This window comes from Anomaloglossus baeobatrachus, chromosome 1, assembly GCF_048569485.1.
Source record: "Anomaloglossus baeobatrachus isolate aAnoBae1 chromosome 1, aAnoBae1.hap1, whole genome shotgun sequence".
NCBI lineage: Eukaryota > Metazoa > Chordata > Amphibia > Anura > Aromobatidae > Anomaloglossus > Anomaloglossus baeobatrachus.
The window spans coordinates 811,738,053-811,756,949 of record NC_134353.1 but is presented as its reverse complement, the minus strand read 5'-3'; the positions used below and the strand labels follow the sequence as shown (position 1 = coordinate 811,756,949).

General features: G+C 42.8%; 1 protein-coding gene across 5 annotated transcripts in view; it reads left to right on the top strand.

Moving 5' to 3' along the window:
- The window catches only part of PAM (peptidylglycine alpha-amidating monooxygenase), a 280,372-nt gene extending 267,016 nt beyond the window's left edge, over positions 1–13,356 (top strand). For 3 of the 5 annotated variants that reach the window (XM_075325057.1, XM_075325054.1, XM_075325055.1), the window contains 3 exons: positions 1,662–1,874; positions 2,050–2,106; positions 12,614–13,356. In XM_075325057.1, coding sequence (XP_075181172.1) covers positions 1,662–1,874; positions 2,050–2,106; positions 12,614–12,798 — 455 coding nt within the window. In that variant the 3' untranslated portion in view covers positions 12,799–13,356. The remainder of the gene's footprint in view (positions 1–1,661; positions 1,875–2,049; positions 2,107–12,613) is intronic. The other 2 variants (XM_075325058.1, XM_075325056.1) reach the window with 1 other exon arrangement.
- The last annotated feature ends 5,541 nt before the right edge of the window (positions 13,357–18,897 follow it).

Here is an 18,897-nt window from a genome sequence, read left to right as displayed (position 1 = left end):
AAGGAATTGCCATACTGTAGATTTATTTCTGCACCAAATCTGCAAGGAGAAAACACTGAACGTGTGCATGAGACTTCAGGATTCTCATTGACTTTACTGGGACCAGGATTCCCTTCAGGTTTTGTGACAAATATGCAGTCAAAAACTCATTAAAAAAATGCAATAAAAACGCACTGTGTGCACACAGCCTTTAACCCTCAACTGGTGAGGTGGGGTTTGCAACACCCCAGGGAAATTTTGGTCAGCAGGCATTCATTGGAAAATGCTGGTATGAATCATCAATGTATTACGTTTTCCGATACTTGTGGGTGTCAAAAATTTGGTATACTCATGTGTAATCAATCGCCAATAAGAAAACGATTAAAACAAATGTGATCTTTGCATTTTCTGTAAAAATTAGAGATTTCTAAACACTGGGGTATAGGATGCCCCACATCACCAGTGACAAACATCCCACCTCACCAGTTGAGGGTTACGTGAAATTGAAACGTGATTATTTAATTTCGATTAGCTTCAGATTTTCTACGTTACAGATGGAAAGAGAAGTTCCACTAAGGATATTGAGACTGTAGAGTCATGGGTGACATTACTGGTCCCTCGGTGCCCAGGAGATCCAGTGGTGTCACCCACTTTCTGCTGTACTTGTTGCTAGATGACTAGCAAAAGGGATGGAAATAGAAATGTGTATTTCCCTTTAAAGGGAATCTGTCAGCGGGATTTCACCCCTCCAAAAATCTAATTATATGCGCATTTAGCATTTTCAAAGACAAGTCTATCAATACTTTTACATGTCAAGTCTCTTCCTTCCTGAGAAATCAGCTTTTGAATTGCTATGCAAATGAGGCTGGAGAAATATTGTAGATCTGAAGCCTCTGTCACACCAGCTCTATTCCCTGCCCAGCACAGTCTCCCCCTGCTTGACTGACAGCCTTTATGCTGTGCGACTTCAGGCAAAGCAGCGGTCAGTCAAGCAGGAGGAGGTGGTGCTGGGTAGGGAATAGAGCTGGAGTGACAAGGGCTGCAGATCTACAGCCTCATTTGCATATCATTTCAATAGCTGATCTTTCAGTAATGGAGGGACGGCCTGGCCATGTAAAGACATTAATAGACTTGCAGTTGAAAGAGCTACATGTGCATATTAATAGAAACCAAAGAAGTGAGCCAAACCATATTTTGGTATAGGTGCAAAGTGTAGGAGCACATTCACACTGTGTGCCATTTAACAGACAAAATCTGATATAAAAATAAAATGAGCAAATATCCTGTTATAAGTAAGTAAATAAACAGTAAATATAAATAACATAGGGTACTTAACACTAAAAAAGTGTAAAAGCCATCCCACCCCCCCACAAGCTGTGCCTAATCGGGATGGTCCTATCTCTAATACTAACCTCCCTATATGCCACAGACCTCAATGTAGATGGAGGCAGAGCAGGACCCCGGCTGACTGTTCGGATACCTGGAATGTTATATGGACTAAGTGTCACCTCAGAAAGGCTTATTTGAGGGCAGGGTGACATTTTTTCGTTGACAGGGTTTTTTTAATTTCAGCTTTATTTTGGTCACAAATATCACAATAGGATTTTGTTAGGAAAATATATTTTTATTATGCGGAATTATTGCCTTTTTTTTATTTATGCCAACTATGTGCTAATTTATAGAAACTGAAATTTTGGAGACACGTGTGAGAAGCCGACCCAAATCAAACACGACAGCCACAGAGCAGCGTCATGGACAGGCCAAGCAGACCGTGGCGGAGCAAGGCAGGGTTGGAGTCTCTTTCGTCCTCATCATCACTCTGCTGATCATTCCTGTAGTGGTCCTTGTTGCCATTGCAATATTTATACGCTGGAGGAAAGGCAGAATATATGGGGGTAAGTCACATCAGGCCTCTTAGAAATGTTGTAAGCAGTAGCTGTTTTGCTGTTTCCTTTTCTCATAGGTCATAGTGGTCTACAGTGATAACATTCATCAAGCACATCACCATTTCATATCCACGGCTGTATAAAGCAGGCTTAAGAACAGCCAATGTTTTGATACTTTTTTTAGGTGAAGGCGAACACAAATCTGAGCCGTCATCTGGAGGGATCCTAGGAAAACTAAGAGGTATTGCATTTTAATTGAAAAGTCACAAAAATAAATAGTTTTGAGTATTCTTGTTAATCTGACATCATCCACGTGTCAAACAACAATGTATAACATAAAAAATAAAAATACAAAAGAGGCACATAAAAAACACATTTTATTAACCCTTTAGTCATTAGACCTGAAAGTGCCTTACCGACTGTCCATTTTTTTTTTTTGCATCTCCTCTCTTCAGCAGCTATACAGTTGAAACCAGAGGTTTATGTACACTATTTAAAAAAGACACATCTGCATGTTTTTCTCACTATCTGACATGAAATCATAATAAATCTTTCCTGTTTAAGGTCGATTAGGAACCAAAATTATTTATATTTGCCAAATCCCAGAATAATGAGAGAGTGAGAATGTTTTATTTTCTGCAAAGTCATAAGTTTACATACACGAAGAGTACTATGCATTTAGACAATATGGGACAGCCCATATGATGATGTCATGTCTTTGGAAGATTCTGATAGGTTTATTGGCAACATCTGAGTTAATTAGAGACACACCTGTGGATGTATTTTAATGTACATCTAAATCACACTGCTTCTTTGTGTAGCATCATGGGAAAGTCAAAAGAAATCAGCCAAGATCTCAGGAAGAGAATTATGGACTTGCACAAGTCTGGTTCATTCTTGGGTGTAATTTCCAGATACCTGAATGTGCCTTGTTCATCTGTACAAACAATTATATGCAAGTACAAAGAAGATGGGAATGTCCAGCCATCAAACCGCTCATGAAGGAGATGGGTTCTGTGTACCAGCAATGAATGTGCTTTGGTCAGACATATGCATTTCAACCCAAGAACAAAAGCAAAATACCTTGTGAAGATGCTGGTGGAAGCTAGTAAGATGGTGTCATTATCCACAGTGAAACGAGTACTGTATCGACATGGGCCAAAACGCCACTCTGTCAGGAAGAAGGTATTACTCCTAAAGAAAGCTCAAAAAGCCAGATTAATGTTTGCAAATTCACACAGGAACAAAGAACTTTTGGAGACATGTCCTGTGGTCTGACTAAACTAAAATTGAACTGTTTGACCATAGTGACCATCGTTACAATTGGAGGAAAAAGGGAGAAGCTTTGAAGCCTAAGAACACCATCCCAACTGTGAAACACTGGGATGGCAGCATCATGTTGTTTTGTTGCAGAAGGGACTGGTGCACTTCACAAAATAGATGGCATCATGAGGAAAGAAAATTATGTGGCAATACTGAAGCAACATCTCAAGACATCAACCAGGAACTTAAAACTTGGACAGAAATGGGTCTTCCAAAAGGACAATAACCTGAAGCATACTACCAAACTGGTTACAGAGTGTCTTAAAGATAACAAAGTCAATGTTTTGGAGTGTCCATCACAAAGCCCTGATCTCAATCCTATTGAAAATGTATGGTCAAAGCTGAAAATACAGGTGCGAGCAAGGCAACTACAAACATGGCTCAGTTACACCAGTCATGTCAGGAGGAATAGTCCAAATTCCTACCAACTATAGTGAGAAGTTTGTGGAAGGATATACAAAATGGTTAACCCAAGTCATACAGTTTAAGAGCAATGGTACCAAATACTAATGAAATGTATATACATTTTTTACTTTGCAAAAAGTAATAAAATGATGCTTTAAAATATTCTTTCTCAATCATTATTCTGGCAAATATAAAAAATTTGGTAATCCTAAAACGGTAAAGGTTTATTCTGATTTCATGTCAGATACTGAGTAAAACATGCAGATGTGTCTTTTTAGATATTGTATGTAAACTTTGTTTTCAACTATAACTATACACTATATATCATTGACAGGGCTTTGTTTTATTGGTGGACAAATTGTATTATTTTTAACACTGATTTGCCATACATATAATTTACTATGTAATCTATATATTTAATTTTTTTGCAACATAAGTGGAGAAAAGAAACAATTTTTAGTTTTTCGTTTACATTTTTTATTGTTCACATTTCGCAGAAAATAAACTACTGAAATAATTCTTCAGCACACTTGCGTGGCTATCTAATGATTAGGTGTTTTTTGTTAAGTAATAAAATCAGATTTTTCCTTATTTTTTTTGTTCTTCACACATTTTATTTTTTCAAACTTTTTTTTTTTTTCAAGATGTCTTGTTGATTGCATATATTTTTTACATACTGCATTTTTCGGACTATGGTACGCACTTTACTTTAAGACGCACCCCAGATTTAGACAACAGAAAATGGGAAAAACATATTTCCTACTAAATAAAATGTCCTTGGCCTGTGAACAAGAAGACTGGAGGGGTAATAAATCACTTGCGTTTTCTCCCCTGGGTACACGGCTGCATCTGACTGCCAATGACAAACCTTCTCCTGCTAGATTGAAGAAGCATTAACCCCTGTAAGTTTTAAATTTACAGCACAAAATTAAAAACCAGGACCAAATTTACAGAGCTTGGATATTATTGGGTTAAATTACATTAAAAACAATAACCTAATAAGTAGAGAGAGAACTGGCTGAACCTGGAAAATCAAAAATTGCCACAAGAGGGCACTAAACTCCTCTGCAATAACTCAAATCTAATATCGATGTATATTGTGGTCAGTATAACGGTAAATATACACAGAGCATATTTTATCCAGGTATCTAACAACAAGGCATATAACATCACCAGCCAGGGGAGCTGGAGACAAAAAAAGCAAGCCTCTAAAGTATTTCCAGCACCACTCACAGGGCATCATCTCACTGCACTCAGTCTGCGACAGAGGCTGTGCTTTAAGTAGTTTAGAGGGAATGTCTACCAAGCGCTGGAGAAAGCATTGTATAGCAACACCATTGTCCTTCTGACTGTCGGGGCCTCTAATGCAGCATATTCACAGTTAATGTCAGAACACACACTTCCTATCACTGATCACTTAGTAAAATACCATTGTTTTATTTATTAATGTAGATTTTATAGTAACATTTTTGCCCCCCTCCCCTTCCCCCCCCCTCCCCAGTTTATAGGTACACACTGATGTCGACTCCTAATTCTGCCATAACTGATGGAAAAACTATTCAGAAAAGCCATGTCTGTGTTATGTGATAATACATCTGTGAAAAGTGTAGGAAAATCTTGTAAGAGTAGGGTCGCTTAATGCACTAAAGGAACTCTTTTCTAAACCATTAGAGGCTTTATGTAAACAATTCAGGTGTGAACTTGATGTCAATTTAGTCTCCTGTGTGACCACTTTAAATACGCCTTTCAAAGTAACTCACATTCCCCTCTTTTGAGACTCTTCCACACCTTCTGCCTGCGCGTGCTGATTGTGTACTGTCCAACGAGCCCAACCCCACCAGGTCCTGGTTCACTTTGCTACCTGGCTTCTCTACTTTCTCTCCAGTGTCATACCCACTCTCATGATGGGGGACTTAGCATCCCGATTGACAATCCATTCTCCACATCTGCCGCATATTGTCTATCTATAACCTCCTCCACAAGCTTTTACTAACTTTTTTACACGTAGAGATGGAAATACGTCTAGACCTGTTCTTCTTCTGGCTCTGCTCAATGTATGATTGTATTAAGCCCAATCTCTGACCACAACTTAACTGTCATGCTAGGTGGCGAACGGAAAAAAGGGAGGGAAGGAAAGAGGGGAACCGTGTGTCTAGGGGAGGGGGAGATGGTGACCCCTGATAAAACCATCCATTGGCCCCTGGCTCTCCTGACGTCTCCAGATAGGTCCCACACATATGCGCCGAGAAGGATACCTGACCCTGAACTGGGCCCTAGGTAATGAACGCGCAGGATGAGGGCTAGTAAACCCCGCTAAGTCCTAAAGAACACACAGGGAAAACAAACAGGGGAAAGCAAACAAACAACTTATCTCCAAGATGACTTCGCGGAACAGCAAAACACAACAACATTTCTCCAAATGATTACAAGCTAACTGCTTGCAATCAGGACTGTATAGAAACATAACTCTATCACCAGCAATATACCAAGGGGAAATGCAGGTATAAGAAGACACAGAGGGTGAGTATAATGATTAGCAGCTGAAAGGAAAAGATTTCCGCAAAGTCCAAAAGGGGAAAGAGTAAACCCTAACAGAGAAAACATACAAAACTTCATTCACACCACAGAGGCAAGGATGGAGTATCAAGGAGCGGTTTGTGCAGGCAAACACAGTGACCTTCTGCAGCCTGATACAACAGGGTTTTCTGTCAGACGTGACACACCCGTGACGCAAGGATATATCACCCTTCTCATGACACTTCTACGTATAATTATTAATCATTTTTTGGGTTCATTTAGAATTGGAATTTAACCAGTTCTACTCATCATGGAGTTCACATTTTGACATCATGAGACCATGATGACACCGAAAAATTGATGAACAGTACCTTGCTATTCCATGCTTTAAGCAGGATGTTCTCAGACAGACGTGGCCACTGAGCTTAGAGTGTCACTAAGCATGATCAGCAGGTTGCAACAGAGATACAGAGACGAGATTTGAAGAGTCACAGAAAGTAATAGAAGGGGATGTCCACTGGCCACATCCCACACTGATGACCGGTCATTGTGAATAATGCCCTTCGGAATTGGACGATGAATGCAACACAACTTCAGGCATATTTAAGGAAGGTGAGCGGCACCCAAGTGTCACATCAGCATGGTTTGTGTGCTAGATGACCTGCAAGAGTACCTGACCCTACCCCCAGGTACAGGCGCCATCTAAGTTAGACGTTGCTGTTGTTAGTGTGGGCACAGGTATCTTGTCCATACAGAACTGCCCTACACTTTGTGAATGACGAGCCCCTACTACTTGAAGAACATCATTAATTCAGTCATTGTGCCTCCGCATAAACAACACAGGCCTAATTTCATCTTGATGGACGACAGTGCTCTAGCTCATTAAGGTGACTCATTAGGGAACGGCTGCTGAAGACTGGGGGACCTCAAATAAAGTGGCCTACACTTTCACCAGATCTTAATGCCATGGAAAACCTTTGGACCACCTGAGTCCCTTTGTAGAGGCTCGTAACTCTGTACCCCTGAACTTCAGTGACCTGAGGGCCGCCAATTCAAGAAAAGTGGGATGCCATGCCTCTGCAGACAATAACTCCACTTGTGAACTTCAGGAGATGTCGTTGTCAAGCTGAAATTGATGCTCAAGGCCACATGACAAGTTTTTGACACATTTGTCATTTTTGGGAGGTTTAGGGTACTTTCACACTTGCGTTTATTTCCTTCCGTTACAATCCGCCCTTTTGGAAAACAGCGGAATCCGTTAACGGATTCCGCTGTTTCCCATAGACTTGTATGGGTGACGGATTGTACCAAAAGGACCTGCGTTGCTTCCGCTGGGCGACGCTCCGTTGCTTCCGCCCAGCGGGAGGAACGCAGCATGTAACGTTATTTTGAGCAGCGGAATCCTCTGGATTCCACTGCGCATGCTCTTTTTTTTTTTTTTTTTTTTAAATCACTTTATTTTGGCTCGCGGTGGCCGAACGTTCAGCTGAGCGCCCGGCCGTCGGCAAGCGACAGCGCTCAGCTGAGCGACCGGCCACCGGCATGCCCGGCCTCCGTCAAGTCACAGCGCTCAGCTGAGCGCCCGCCCGCTGGCATGCCCGGCCGCCGGCAAGTGACAGCGCTCAGCTGAGCGCCCGCCCGCCGGCATGCCCGGGCGCCGGCAAGTGACAGCGCTCAGCTGATCACCCGGTGGCCGGCTGCAGGGAGCGATCAGCTGATCACCCGGCGGCCGGCTGCAGGGAGCGATCAGCTGATCACCCGGCTGCAGGGAGCGATCAGCTGACCACCCGGCGGCCGGCTACTGGGAGCGATCAGCTGATCACCCGGCGGCCGGCTACTGGGAGCGATCAGCTGATCACCCGGCGGCCGGCTACTGAGAGCGATCAGCTGATCGTTTACAATAGTCTGCCGCTGGTAAAACTGTAAAAAAAAAAAAATCAAAACGAATTGCGTTGTTTTGCAGCATCCGTTGTACCACTATATGCAACACATCCGTTGCATCCGTTACACAACGCAATGCAACGGATACCGTTCAACGCAAGTGTGAAAGTAGCCTTACCCACCACTGTTGTTGGCTTTTGTTTCAATAAACTGTTTGAGATGAGGAAATTACCATTGCATGCTTTTACTTAAATGCCCTACTGTCATAATAAATTATCACTGCAGCATGAACTTGAACTTCTTACATTTTCCATAAATTTCACCTGAAAGCCAAACATCTCTGTTTGTCTGTAGTGTAAATAAAATTGCTATTGCTGACTATTATAAAAGTAACACCAGATAACATGCATAGCCTCCTGGCTTGTGCAATAATCCAGGTTTTACACAAACCTGTATATTTAACCGTCATTATTTGTTTCTACTGTGTAAAACTACAATTCCTGGTACAACCTTATAAATGGTAAAGGAATCCCAGGAGTTGGTTACCAGCATTCATCACTGCCATAGAGTGACTTCAGTACTGGCCTGTGGTAGCCAGAGGCAGAATTATTATTATTATTATTATTATTAATATTTTTTAATAAAAGCATTTGCATTCAGGGACTTACAGGTGACATCTGATGGAAATTGTTTTCTTTTTTTTTTCTCCACTCACCACAACTTCTCCAGAGTTTATCACCACGAAGACATAAAAAAGACTCCTCACAATAGAAATTCATAAATAAATTACCAAAAATACTAATATGCAGATTTTATTGATCAAATTTCATTGCCTTCACAACTGAAGATTGAATAAAACCACCTCATTAATAACAAAGGAAATGCAGTGTGGTCAATGGTGTGTCACACTATGGCATAGAATGTAAGTTAAAGGGGGTGGTTCACCCACTTTCATTACTGGTAACATCGATATTATGTTGAGAAACAAGGTTTTTCTCAAATACCTTGTGTTGCCAATAGTGCCTGTGAGCAGCGCTATTGTGGTCTACTCAACCCCTTCACATGACCCCCGGGCTACGTGACCTCTGACGTCCGGTGATGTAACCTCAACTGAGGCGGGCCGCAGTCTTCCTGAGTGACTGGGCTATGGGTGGCGTTTCCCCGCTCATCACAGCCCAGCATCTTGCATGCTCTCTCCTTCGCAGCAGAGTGCTGCAAGCAGGAGCGATACTGGGCTGTGATGAACTTTGAAACGCCGCCCACAGCCCAGTCACTCGGGAAGACTGGGGCCTGCCGTGGTGATGTCAGGTCAATAGGAAGTTGACCTCTTTAATAGTAAAAAAAAAGGAGGTGATAATACCTGCACATGCAAAAAATTCATAATAAATACAAGGGCAGAGACCCAAATATGTACAAATATGCTTCTGTGTGTAATAAAAAATCCCTCCACCTTGCCCCTGAACACACTTATATGTCACACTGTGGCCCCTAAGTAAATCATTAGTCACTATGCCTGATGAACATAAAGTAAGACACTTTTTCGGCTGTATACACATATTGGAGGCGGGCAGCATGAGACAGTAAACGCCTCCAATTTTCCCATTGATGGCCACAAATTATGCATGAATGTGCACACTGTAACTCCGTCTGCATTCCTATAGTTAATGGCCTCGTCGGTACAAACGCCCAAGTACCGTTTTGGGTAGGTTCACATTTAAGCCCTGACGGAGCCTTTGCTGTGTGATCCCCAGCCTGAGGGTAGCGCATCATCAACTGTTCTTTTTATGATCTCTCATTCTAGGGGTTCCCTCATATGAAGAAAGTTGTAAATCACTGTTAAACATCCTGTAAAGATGAGCGTATGCTTGAACATCTACCTATAAGGAATATTAGTCTTGATCTTTGTCACTTCCAACTTTTAGTAAATCTGTGTTCACCATAGTATGACAGTTTTGGAGCATCTTTTTTTAAGTCTGTGTTGTGCTGTTTCTTCATTATTCATACCAGAAGTCTTTTTAGAAATTGACAACCGGTTGGGGCATGTCCAATGCCAATCAGTGCTGCCAGTGTAAGTCTATGGAGGGACGCCCAAGGAAAATTGTTAACAGTTAATCTAATTTTATTTTGTGTTCATTGTTTAAAACAAATATTACCCGGCAGTATCGTGCTCCTCACATTCCCCGTTTGTTTTCTTACTTACAGTTTATTGTCTTTTCCTTGACTTGCCAGTCTAGTTATTAAGAATAAAGCGTTTGGTGTTTCTCTAGCACCACTGAAAATAAATCTTCATAAAGCTTTCATATATTCTCATCTCCTATTTATGTGATTAGTTATAAAATAAGTTTTGTATTGAAACATTCAAGACGAAGGAATCTGCCTACAACAGAAAAGCAATTGAGCAGTGATGACATATTATGCCTTATGCAGTGAATGATTAATAAGTTTAGATGACTCCAGGAGATGACTCAAAACTTAGAATTGATAAGAAACTTTTAACTTTCATTTTGGCATCAACATGTAACTATAAAAATGAATTTTTTGGCAGGTTCTCCCCATTTTATACGGTATCTACAGGATTTGCTATAAATGTTTGTTAGATCTCTATTCGCAGTGGCAGGTCGGAGAGCAAAGACTTGTACCTCTCAGTAATTAAAGAAAGTCGAGCTTTCTGTGCTAAACTCTTTTCATAAATCACACATGACTGTGGCCATCATTCATCAAGACCGGAATTGTTCATGCCAGTCTTGATGAGGGGGCGTGCTGAAGTAACATTTGGGGTGTAAGGAATGCCACAGCTCTTCATGAACTGGACAAGCAGGTGTCATTGCGCCCCCTTCCAAACCATTTTGACACTGCTGCCTGAAAGTAGTATGGAAATGCTAGAAGTTGCAACATTTTTTAACGCCAAAACTTTGCCACTTTTCAAAGCCGTTTACCCAGAATTTTAGCACATAAGCATTAATGAATCAGGGCCTTTATCTCTTTAGAAAGCCTCCATTTGTGACTATATTTCCAATCAGAGCTGGAAATTATAGTCTATATAACCAGGCACTCTAAATTGAAGAGAATTTTTTTGTATTTTCAAACAATAGTGAAGTCCAGTTAGTGAAGACGTTTCAGTCAAGTCGACCTTCCTCACTTCAGTTGCTGAAGAAGAGACACTGCTTGGTGTAAAGTCGAGAGTGAATGGTGCGCTATCCACCACTTTCAAAAGATGCACCAGTTTTGGATCCTACCAGTGCACCCTTAAAGGGCTAGAAGTGTGGTGTATGATCTATAATATATATGGAAACTATAGACTTAGGCTACTTTCACACATCAGTTTTTTTTGCCATCAGGCACAATCCGGTTTGTGCCTGATATGGTGGATGTGTCGCAGATTGTGTAAAAAGTGATGCAACGGATCCAGTAAAAAAAAGAGGAGAGAGAGATGAGTTTACACAACGTCTGGGTATGCCCACAAACAAAAACAGATCAGTCGCCTGATTCCGTCATGTGACGGATGACGACGGATCTGGCCCCCATAGGCTTCAATTGACAGAACCAGATTTGCAGCCTTCCGTTTTTTCACCGGTCCCAAAAACCGGTCCTTTGGACGTTGCTTCCGGCGGCCGCACAGACAATTTTTGCCAGATCTGGTGCACGCTGGATGAACCGCGAGGCCATGCGGCACAATCCGGCGCTTATACAAGTGTATGATGGAAAAAATGATCCGGCGGCATCAGATGCCGGATCTGTTTTATCCGCAATTCGCCGGTTTGTGCCGGATGGCAAAAACAATGATGTGTGAAAGAGGCCTAACTGTGTAGTCTAATTCCACAGTTCAGCTACTCCACTCCCTGTGTCCCCTCTTGTTGCTTACCTACATACAATAGCAGAGGGGCAAATGGAGGGAAGTAAAGTCCCCCATACATATTAGACTGTCAGCTAAACCCACCAATCTAGACGGGTTTGGCCGATACTCTAATTTGTATAGGGGCATCGGCCAACTGATCGTTGGGGGAGATATTGATTGTAAATATCTGATATTTTGGACTGCCAATCGCTTTGTTCTCCTAGAGATAAGGCGCTAGCAGAAATGTTTGTCAGTGGCTTTCTAATACAGATCACAAATGTACTAGTCCGAACCAGCACTCCTCCTGTGTATAAGAGAGAAGGCTGAGATCGATGTCTGCCGAACAATCGGCCAAAGCATTTTTCCACTATTTATTGTGTATGGGGGTCTAAACACAGGATCAGACTACACACATGACTTGTCATTTGTAACCATGGAGTGATACTGATATGCATGGGAGCTGGATATACAAGTTCGTAGGACATTTTTATAAACTTTTTTTCAATTTGTTGTAGCACAATAAGAAAATAGGAAGGTTATATAACGTCTAAACTGATGGTAGAAATACATCACCTACCACAGTCAAACATTGTCCTGGCAGACAGGTTGAAGCATTGGGTGTAGTACCCAAGTTTTAATAAATCAGATTATTTTCACTATTTACCTAACCTAAATTTTGTATTGGTTACATAAATGCCTATATCCTCAATCTATAAAAATGTTTTCTTCTGACCAAGATACACCGAATGTTTCTTATGCGGTTATGTCCTTTGTGTCTTTCTTCTAGGCAAAGGAAGTGGAGGTCTTAACTTAGGAACTTTTTTTGCTAGTCATAAAGGATACAGTCGGAAAGGTTTTGACAGACTTAGCACAGAAGGCAGTGACCAAGAAAAGGATGACGACGATGGATCAGATTCAGAGGAAGAATATTCAGCACCCACTATCCCACCAGTGCCAGTATCTTCTTCCTGAAACAACTACTTCCACTCACCCCCTGGCCCTTTAGCACGTTTAAGATTGTGTATTTAATTGTAACTGTACTAGTCTCTGTGGGCTGTACAAGTGTCATGTTTTCTTTATTTTCCCTTATGAGTGCAGATGTAGTCCTTACGTGAACATTCAGAACCCCCTCTGTTATTACTATAGAAAGCTTCTAGACAACGTAATTCTTATGTTTTCGGTTCATTGGGAGTTCTTCATTGTTTCATGGCCTTTCTCCGCTTCTCCAATAGCACTTTAATTGCCAATTTTATTATTTTCATGCCTTTAAAGTCACAACTTATCGCAGTACAAAGATGTGTGCCACATAAAATGCAAAGCTGCTAAATCTCTTCTATTTTTTTAAATTCACAATATTATATAGTGTCCAAAAATAATTAAATCTGTAAAAAAAATTATATGAAAAAAATTATTTAATTTTTGGTTTGGTGTTATTGGGATGTCTTATTTTTAGATGGTTACACTGTTTTAGAACACTATTTTCAGAAACTGAATGTACTTTGTGTAATAAAGTGTTCGCAGAGCATTAAATTCCGACTACTTTGGAATTTGTGCATTACTTTTTCTGTCTTATATACATTTGATATTTGTGCATTACAACAGGCGGAAGAATCCACTTTGATTATAAAGAGGTCTATTCACTTTAATGGGATTGTCAACATAAGTTTTCATAGAAGGTCTCCAACACGGAGAGACACTATTAGATGGCCAGCATGGGATACGGAATTTTTCTCTACAGAGTAAATCTATAGGTAGTCACAACCTAAAGGAGTTATTCCCTAGAAGAATATTGATGGACTACTCTTAGGATAGATTATCAATTTTAGACTGTTTTAGGATCTATTAACCAGTTACCAGTTCTAGCAGCAGCAGGGCGTAAACAGTTTATGGAGCTGGAACACCATCTCTCCATACACTATTTAGGAGCTGATCTGTAATATTGGTGAGCAACCATTTAAAAGTATATGGCGCTGTGGGGGTCTGGATGCGACGGAATGTTGAAGATCCCAGAAATGAAATAGCCACTGGTCATAATGTTATGATTTATCCTAGTGATATGTTGTAGAACTGTTAGATGTAAAGGCTCTGGGCAAATGGCAGCAGTGATCACAACACAATCCAAGAATATATTATCAGAACTCCAGACTGCAACTTAAGTGGTCTCAAATTTGTCCAAAAATGTTAGTTCACATCACCATTTTTGAGTTTAAATGTGGAGAGAAAAGACCGGGCACCACAGACGAGCAACAATCAGCTTCGCACTTGTCTAAGGAACTAGACCATTATTGCGGACATGGGACACCTGCCCTGGAGCTGCACACTCGAAAACAGACAGCAGTGCAAAAATTCAGATCCAACACAAGAAAAAAGCAGCAACTCACTGGGGGATGAGATCGTCTTCTTTATTGTGCAGACATGGGTGACATGTAGTGCAGGGAGGGGGAGCCGAAGCCTCGGACAACGGTGACCGTTTCGTGCTAGTGTGGGGATGAGGCAATACATTTACACACAATAAGGCGCCGATCAGTCTGGGAAGAGACAATGGTCATCTCTTGATTTAACAAACATTAGGACTCCTACATCTGGTCTAATTAAGGTCACCTTCATGCAAGAGGCAAAAAAGTTGACTCGTCACATCGATCTCTGGGAGCTCAGATCTATCACGTACCGCTCATTGACGTCATGTCGATAGAGCAGCTGCTCTCTCACTCTGCTCTGTCAATGGGCCCTCACTGTCATTTATATGCTGATTGACTGCAGTCTCTCCGATGCTTACGGGAGAACCGGCTGTCAATCAGAATGACATCAGCGGGGATGCCCTGTTGACAGACCAGAATGGAAGAGGAAGAGCTAATCTGTTGATGTAAAGATCAAATGGAGCAGGAAAATCGACAGAAACGGTTTCTGAGCTTTGAGCTGGCAGATCAGAGTCAGACAGAACAGGAAGGTAGTTGCTAATGAAGTTTTTAGCTCCATAAGAAAAATCCAAAAGCTCTACATAACCCCCTTTTAAGTACCACAACAGCTGAAAACTACTAGGAGCAGGAAATACATGGTGTCTGTAATAGTGGGAATACAACAAGCAAAATAGTGTTAGTATACAGTTAAAATGCTGCAGTCATTGAGTCTGTAGTTAACGGTGATACCAACGTCTAGTCAATTGTTGGAGGCATGCGGTGAAGTGAATAATATGTTGGCTGGACGTATCTAGTTTCTGGTAATTCAGTATGTTCAAAGATCTATTTCAGTGCTTGCATAAAAATACTAAATTTGCAACTAAAATATCAATCATTTTTCTAATTTCCTTATTAGTGCTAATAAAGGAATACTTTAGGCAGACACAGTACAGTTCTATGTACGTATTTGGAGGTGTGCAGATGAATTGGAGGGTCTTAGGTCTCAAATAATACAATTAGGGATGAATGGTAAAGTTCGGGGTTCGTACCCACAATCGTGTGTCTGGAGCTCGAATTCGAACAAGGACTTTTGACAAGATGCCTGTGTCCAAGAATTTTTTTTTTTACGTGCGCTCCCGTCTATTGTTCATAACCAGCATAGATATAGCAGACAGCTTGGGGCTAGTATTATCAGACTGGGAAGGTCCAGGATTATTTGGTCCTTCCCAGCCTAAAAACATGAGCTGTATATCGCAACTCAAGCTTAATAGAACCACATACAATGAAAGAATATAAATTAACATATTTTATGCTCTGCAGCCTTTCAACAAGCTTCATTTGGATGACAAACCTGAACATAAACCGGGTGTACAAGTAAAAATCTGTAATCGGGTCTGAGACTCAAATACCCGGTGTTCGGTATGAACTCAGAACTTTAGGCTGGGGTCACACGGGGATTACTGCAATCCTCTCACATGACACTCGGCTCACTCTGGCAGTACAGCACAGCCGAGTGTCATGCGAGTGTCCCTGCGAGTGAGGTCCGATCGTGCGAGCAGACTTCAGCTGCAGGGGACGGGCCAGCATGGAGGAGGAGAGGGAGGGATTTATCTCCCTCTCTCCTGCGTAGCCAGCTAGTGCCATTCTCGCAGTGCACTCGCGGTACACCGGTGTACCGCGAGTGCAGTGCGATTTATCTCTTGCCCCATAGACTTGAATGGGTGCTAGAGAAACAATGATCGCATTACAATCACAGCATTCTGTGATTGTTTTCTCGGTTCCATTAGGGCTGAGAAAATAATCGCTCATGGGTGCTGACACATAGGCTAATATTGGTTCGAGTGAAATGTGATTTTATATCGCACTCCACTCGCACTGATTTTCATGCCGTGTGTCAGGCCTTAGGCTATGTGCGCACGTTGCGTAAAAACATGCAGTTACGCTGCGCTTTGTAGCGCAGCGTAACTGCATGCGTCCTGCGGCCCCTGCACAGTCTATGGAGATTGTGCAGGGGCCGTGCGCACGTGGCGAAGCGCTGCGCAAAAAGAAGTGACATGTCACTTCTTTCCTGCGCTTTGCCGGCAGCTCCTGCTCTGTCTATGGCAGGAGCTGCAGGCAGAGCGCATGGAATCGGCGCTCACTACGGACATTTCTGCAGCGATCTAAAGCGCACATGTGCTCTTCAGATCGCTGCAGAAATTTCTGCAGGGCTTGTACGCAACGTGCGCACATAGCCTTACAGTAAGGCTGTGCAAACACAAATTCTCCAAAAAGAAAAAGAATTGCTGGGCACTGTTCAGTAAAAGTTACTTCAATCGGCTCACTTCAAGCTTGCTTGTAAATAGTCTGTAGAGTAATTTTCTTGCTCTGTCTTATGCCAAAAATGCACAATATGGCAGCACAAAAACCTGCAGCCTGTGGTCCTCATTTCAAAACTTCCAAGTCTCAGATAAATGCAATCAAAAGAGGACAAAAGGCACTCACCGGAGCTTTCGTGTAACAAGGCTTTATTCCCGCATCGGGTTACAAAGTGAAGGCAGGGAGGTGCTGGATTCGTAGAAGCGTCGTAGACAGACGCAAAACGGCCATCGTCCGACGTGCTCTGTGCACCACCTCCTTCACTGCCTTCACTTTGTAACCTGATGCGGGAATAAAGCCTTGTTACACAGCAGCTCAGTGCGTGCCTTTTGTCCTCATTTGATTGCATCTATGTGCAAACACTGCAGATTTTGTGCACACATTTTCTGCACTATATCTGCATGCTGTGACAAAAAACTCTGTCAAAATCGGACGCGGTATTGATGTGGTTTTTGGGCAATCAAGAAAGTCAATGAATTGAAGTATATTGGTGAAATACTTAAATATATAATAAATACAAAATTTTTGCTTGGAAATTCAGAGACGTTGTCAGTAGTTTATAAAATAAAAGAACAATTTACATTTCACTCAAAAATATACCTATAAAGAGAAAAATCAGAAAAACTGACAATTTTGCAGTGGTCTTTTAAGGCCCCCTTACACACTGCAACATCGCTAGCGATATCGCTGTAACATCACCGGTTTTGTGACGTAATAGCGACCTCCCCAGCGACATTGCAGTGTGTGACATGCATCAGCGACCTGGCCCCTGCTGTGAGGTCGCTGATCACTACAAGTCATTCAGGACCATTTTTTGGTACTTTGTTTCCCGCTACGCAGTATGTAGCAGTTTGACACTGTTACAACGACATAGTTAGCGACACAGTCCATAGGCGTGCTAGCGTTCCTTTTCCAGCGAGGTCATTCTGCAGGTCCGTATCGCTGCTGCATCGTTGGCCAGATCTGCCTGTTTGACACCTCACCAGCGACTGTTAGAGACTTTGCAGCGATCCCGGCCAGGTCGAAATCGCTGGTGGGATCGCTAGAAAGTCTCAGTGTGTAAAGGGGCCTTTAATTTTTGCCAGAGCTGTATAATGTTATCATTAGCAACTATCATCTCCTATCCTAGTAATGTAACAATTGGTCTTCACTCAATACAGATTTTACCCCTAAAGGTACCGTCACACTAAGCGACGCTCCAGCGAACCCACCAGCAACCTGACCTGGCAGGGATCGCTGGAGTGTCGCTACACGGGTTGCTGGTGAGCTGTCACACAGGCAGATCTCACCAGCAACCAGTGACCAGCCCCCAGCCAGCAGCAACGCGTGGAAGCAATGCTGCGCTTGGTACCTAAGGTAAATATCGGGTAACCAACCCGGTATTTACCTTGGTTACCAGCGCACACCGCTTAGCGGTGGCTCCCTGCACTCCTAGCCAGAGTACACATCGGGTTAATTACCCAATGAGATCGCTGCTCGTTACACACAGCCCTGGTTCGTTTTTTTATTGTTGCTCTCCCGCTGATAAGCACACATCGCTGTGTGTGACAGCGAGAGAGCAACAATCCTGAATGTGCAGGGAGCAGGAGCCGGCGTCTGACAGCCTTGCAGTAAGCTGTAACCATGGTAAACATCGGGTAACCAAGGTGGTTACCCGATATTTACCTTCGTTACCAGCCTCCGCAGCTCTCACGCTGCCAGTGCCGGCTCCTGCTCCCTGCACACACTAAGCTAAGCGGTGTGCGCTGGTAACTAAGGTAAACATCGGGTAACCATACCCGATGTTTACCTTAGTTACCAGTGTCCGCAGCTTCCAGACGCCGGCTCCGTGCAAGCGCATCGTCGCTTGCACTTCGCTGCTGGCTGGGGGCTGGTCACTGGTCGCTGGTGAGATCTGCCTGTTTGACAGCTCACCAGCGACCATGTAGCGATGCAGCAGCGATCCTGACCAGGTCAGATCGCTGGTGGGATTGCTGCTGCATCGCTAAAGTGTGACGGTACCCTTAGGCGGGCTTTGCACACAACGACATCGCAGGTGCGATGTCGGTGGGGTCAAATTGAAAATGACGCACTTCCGGCATCGCATGCGACATCGTAGTGTGTAAAGGCTCGATGATACGATTAACGAGCGCAAAAGCGTCGTAATCGTTTCATCGGTGCAGCGTCGGCGTAATCCATGATTACGCTGACGCGACAGTCCGATGTTGTTCCTCGCTCCTGCGGCAGCACACATCGCTGTGTGTGAAGCCGCAGGAGCGAGGAACATCTCCTACCGGCGTCACTGTGGCTTCCGTAGGATATGCGGAAAGAAGGAGGT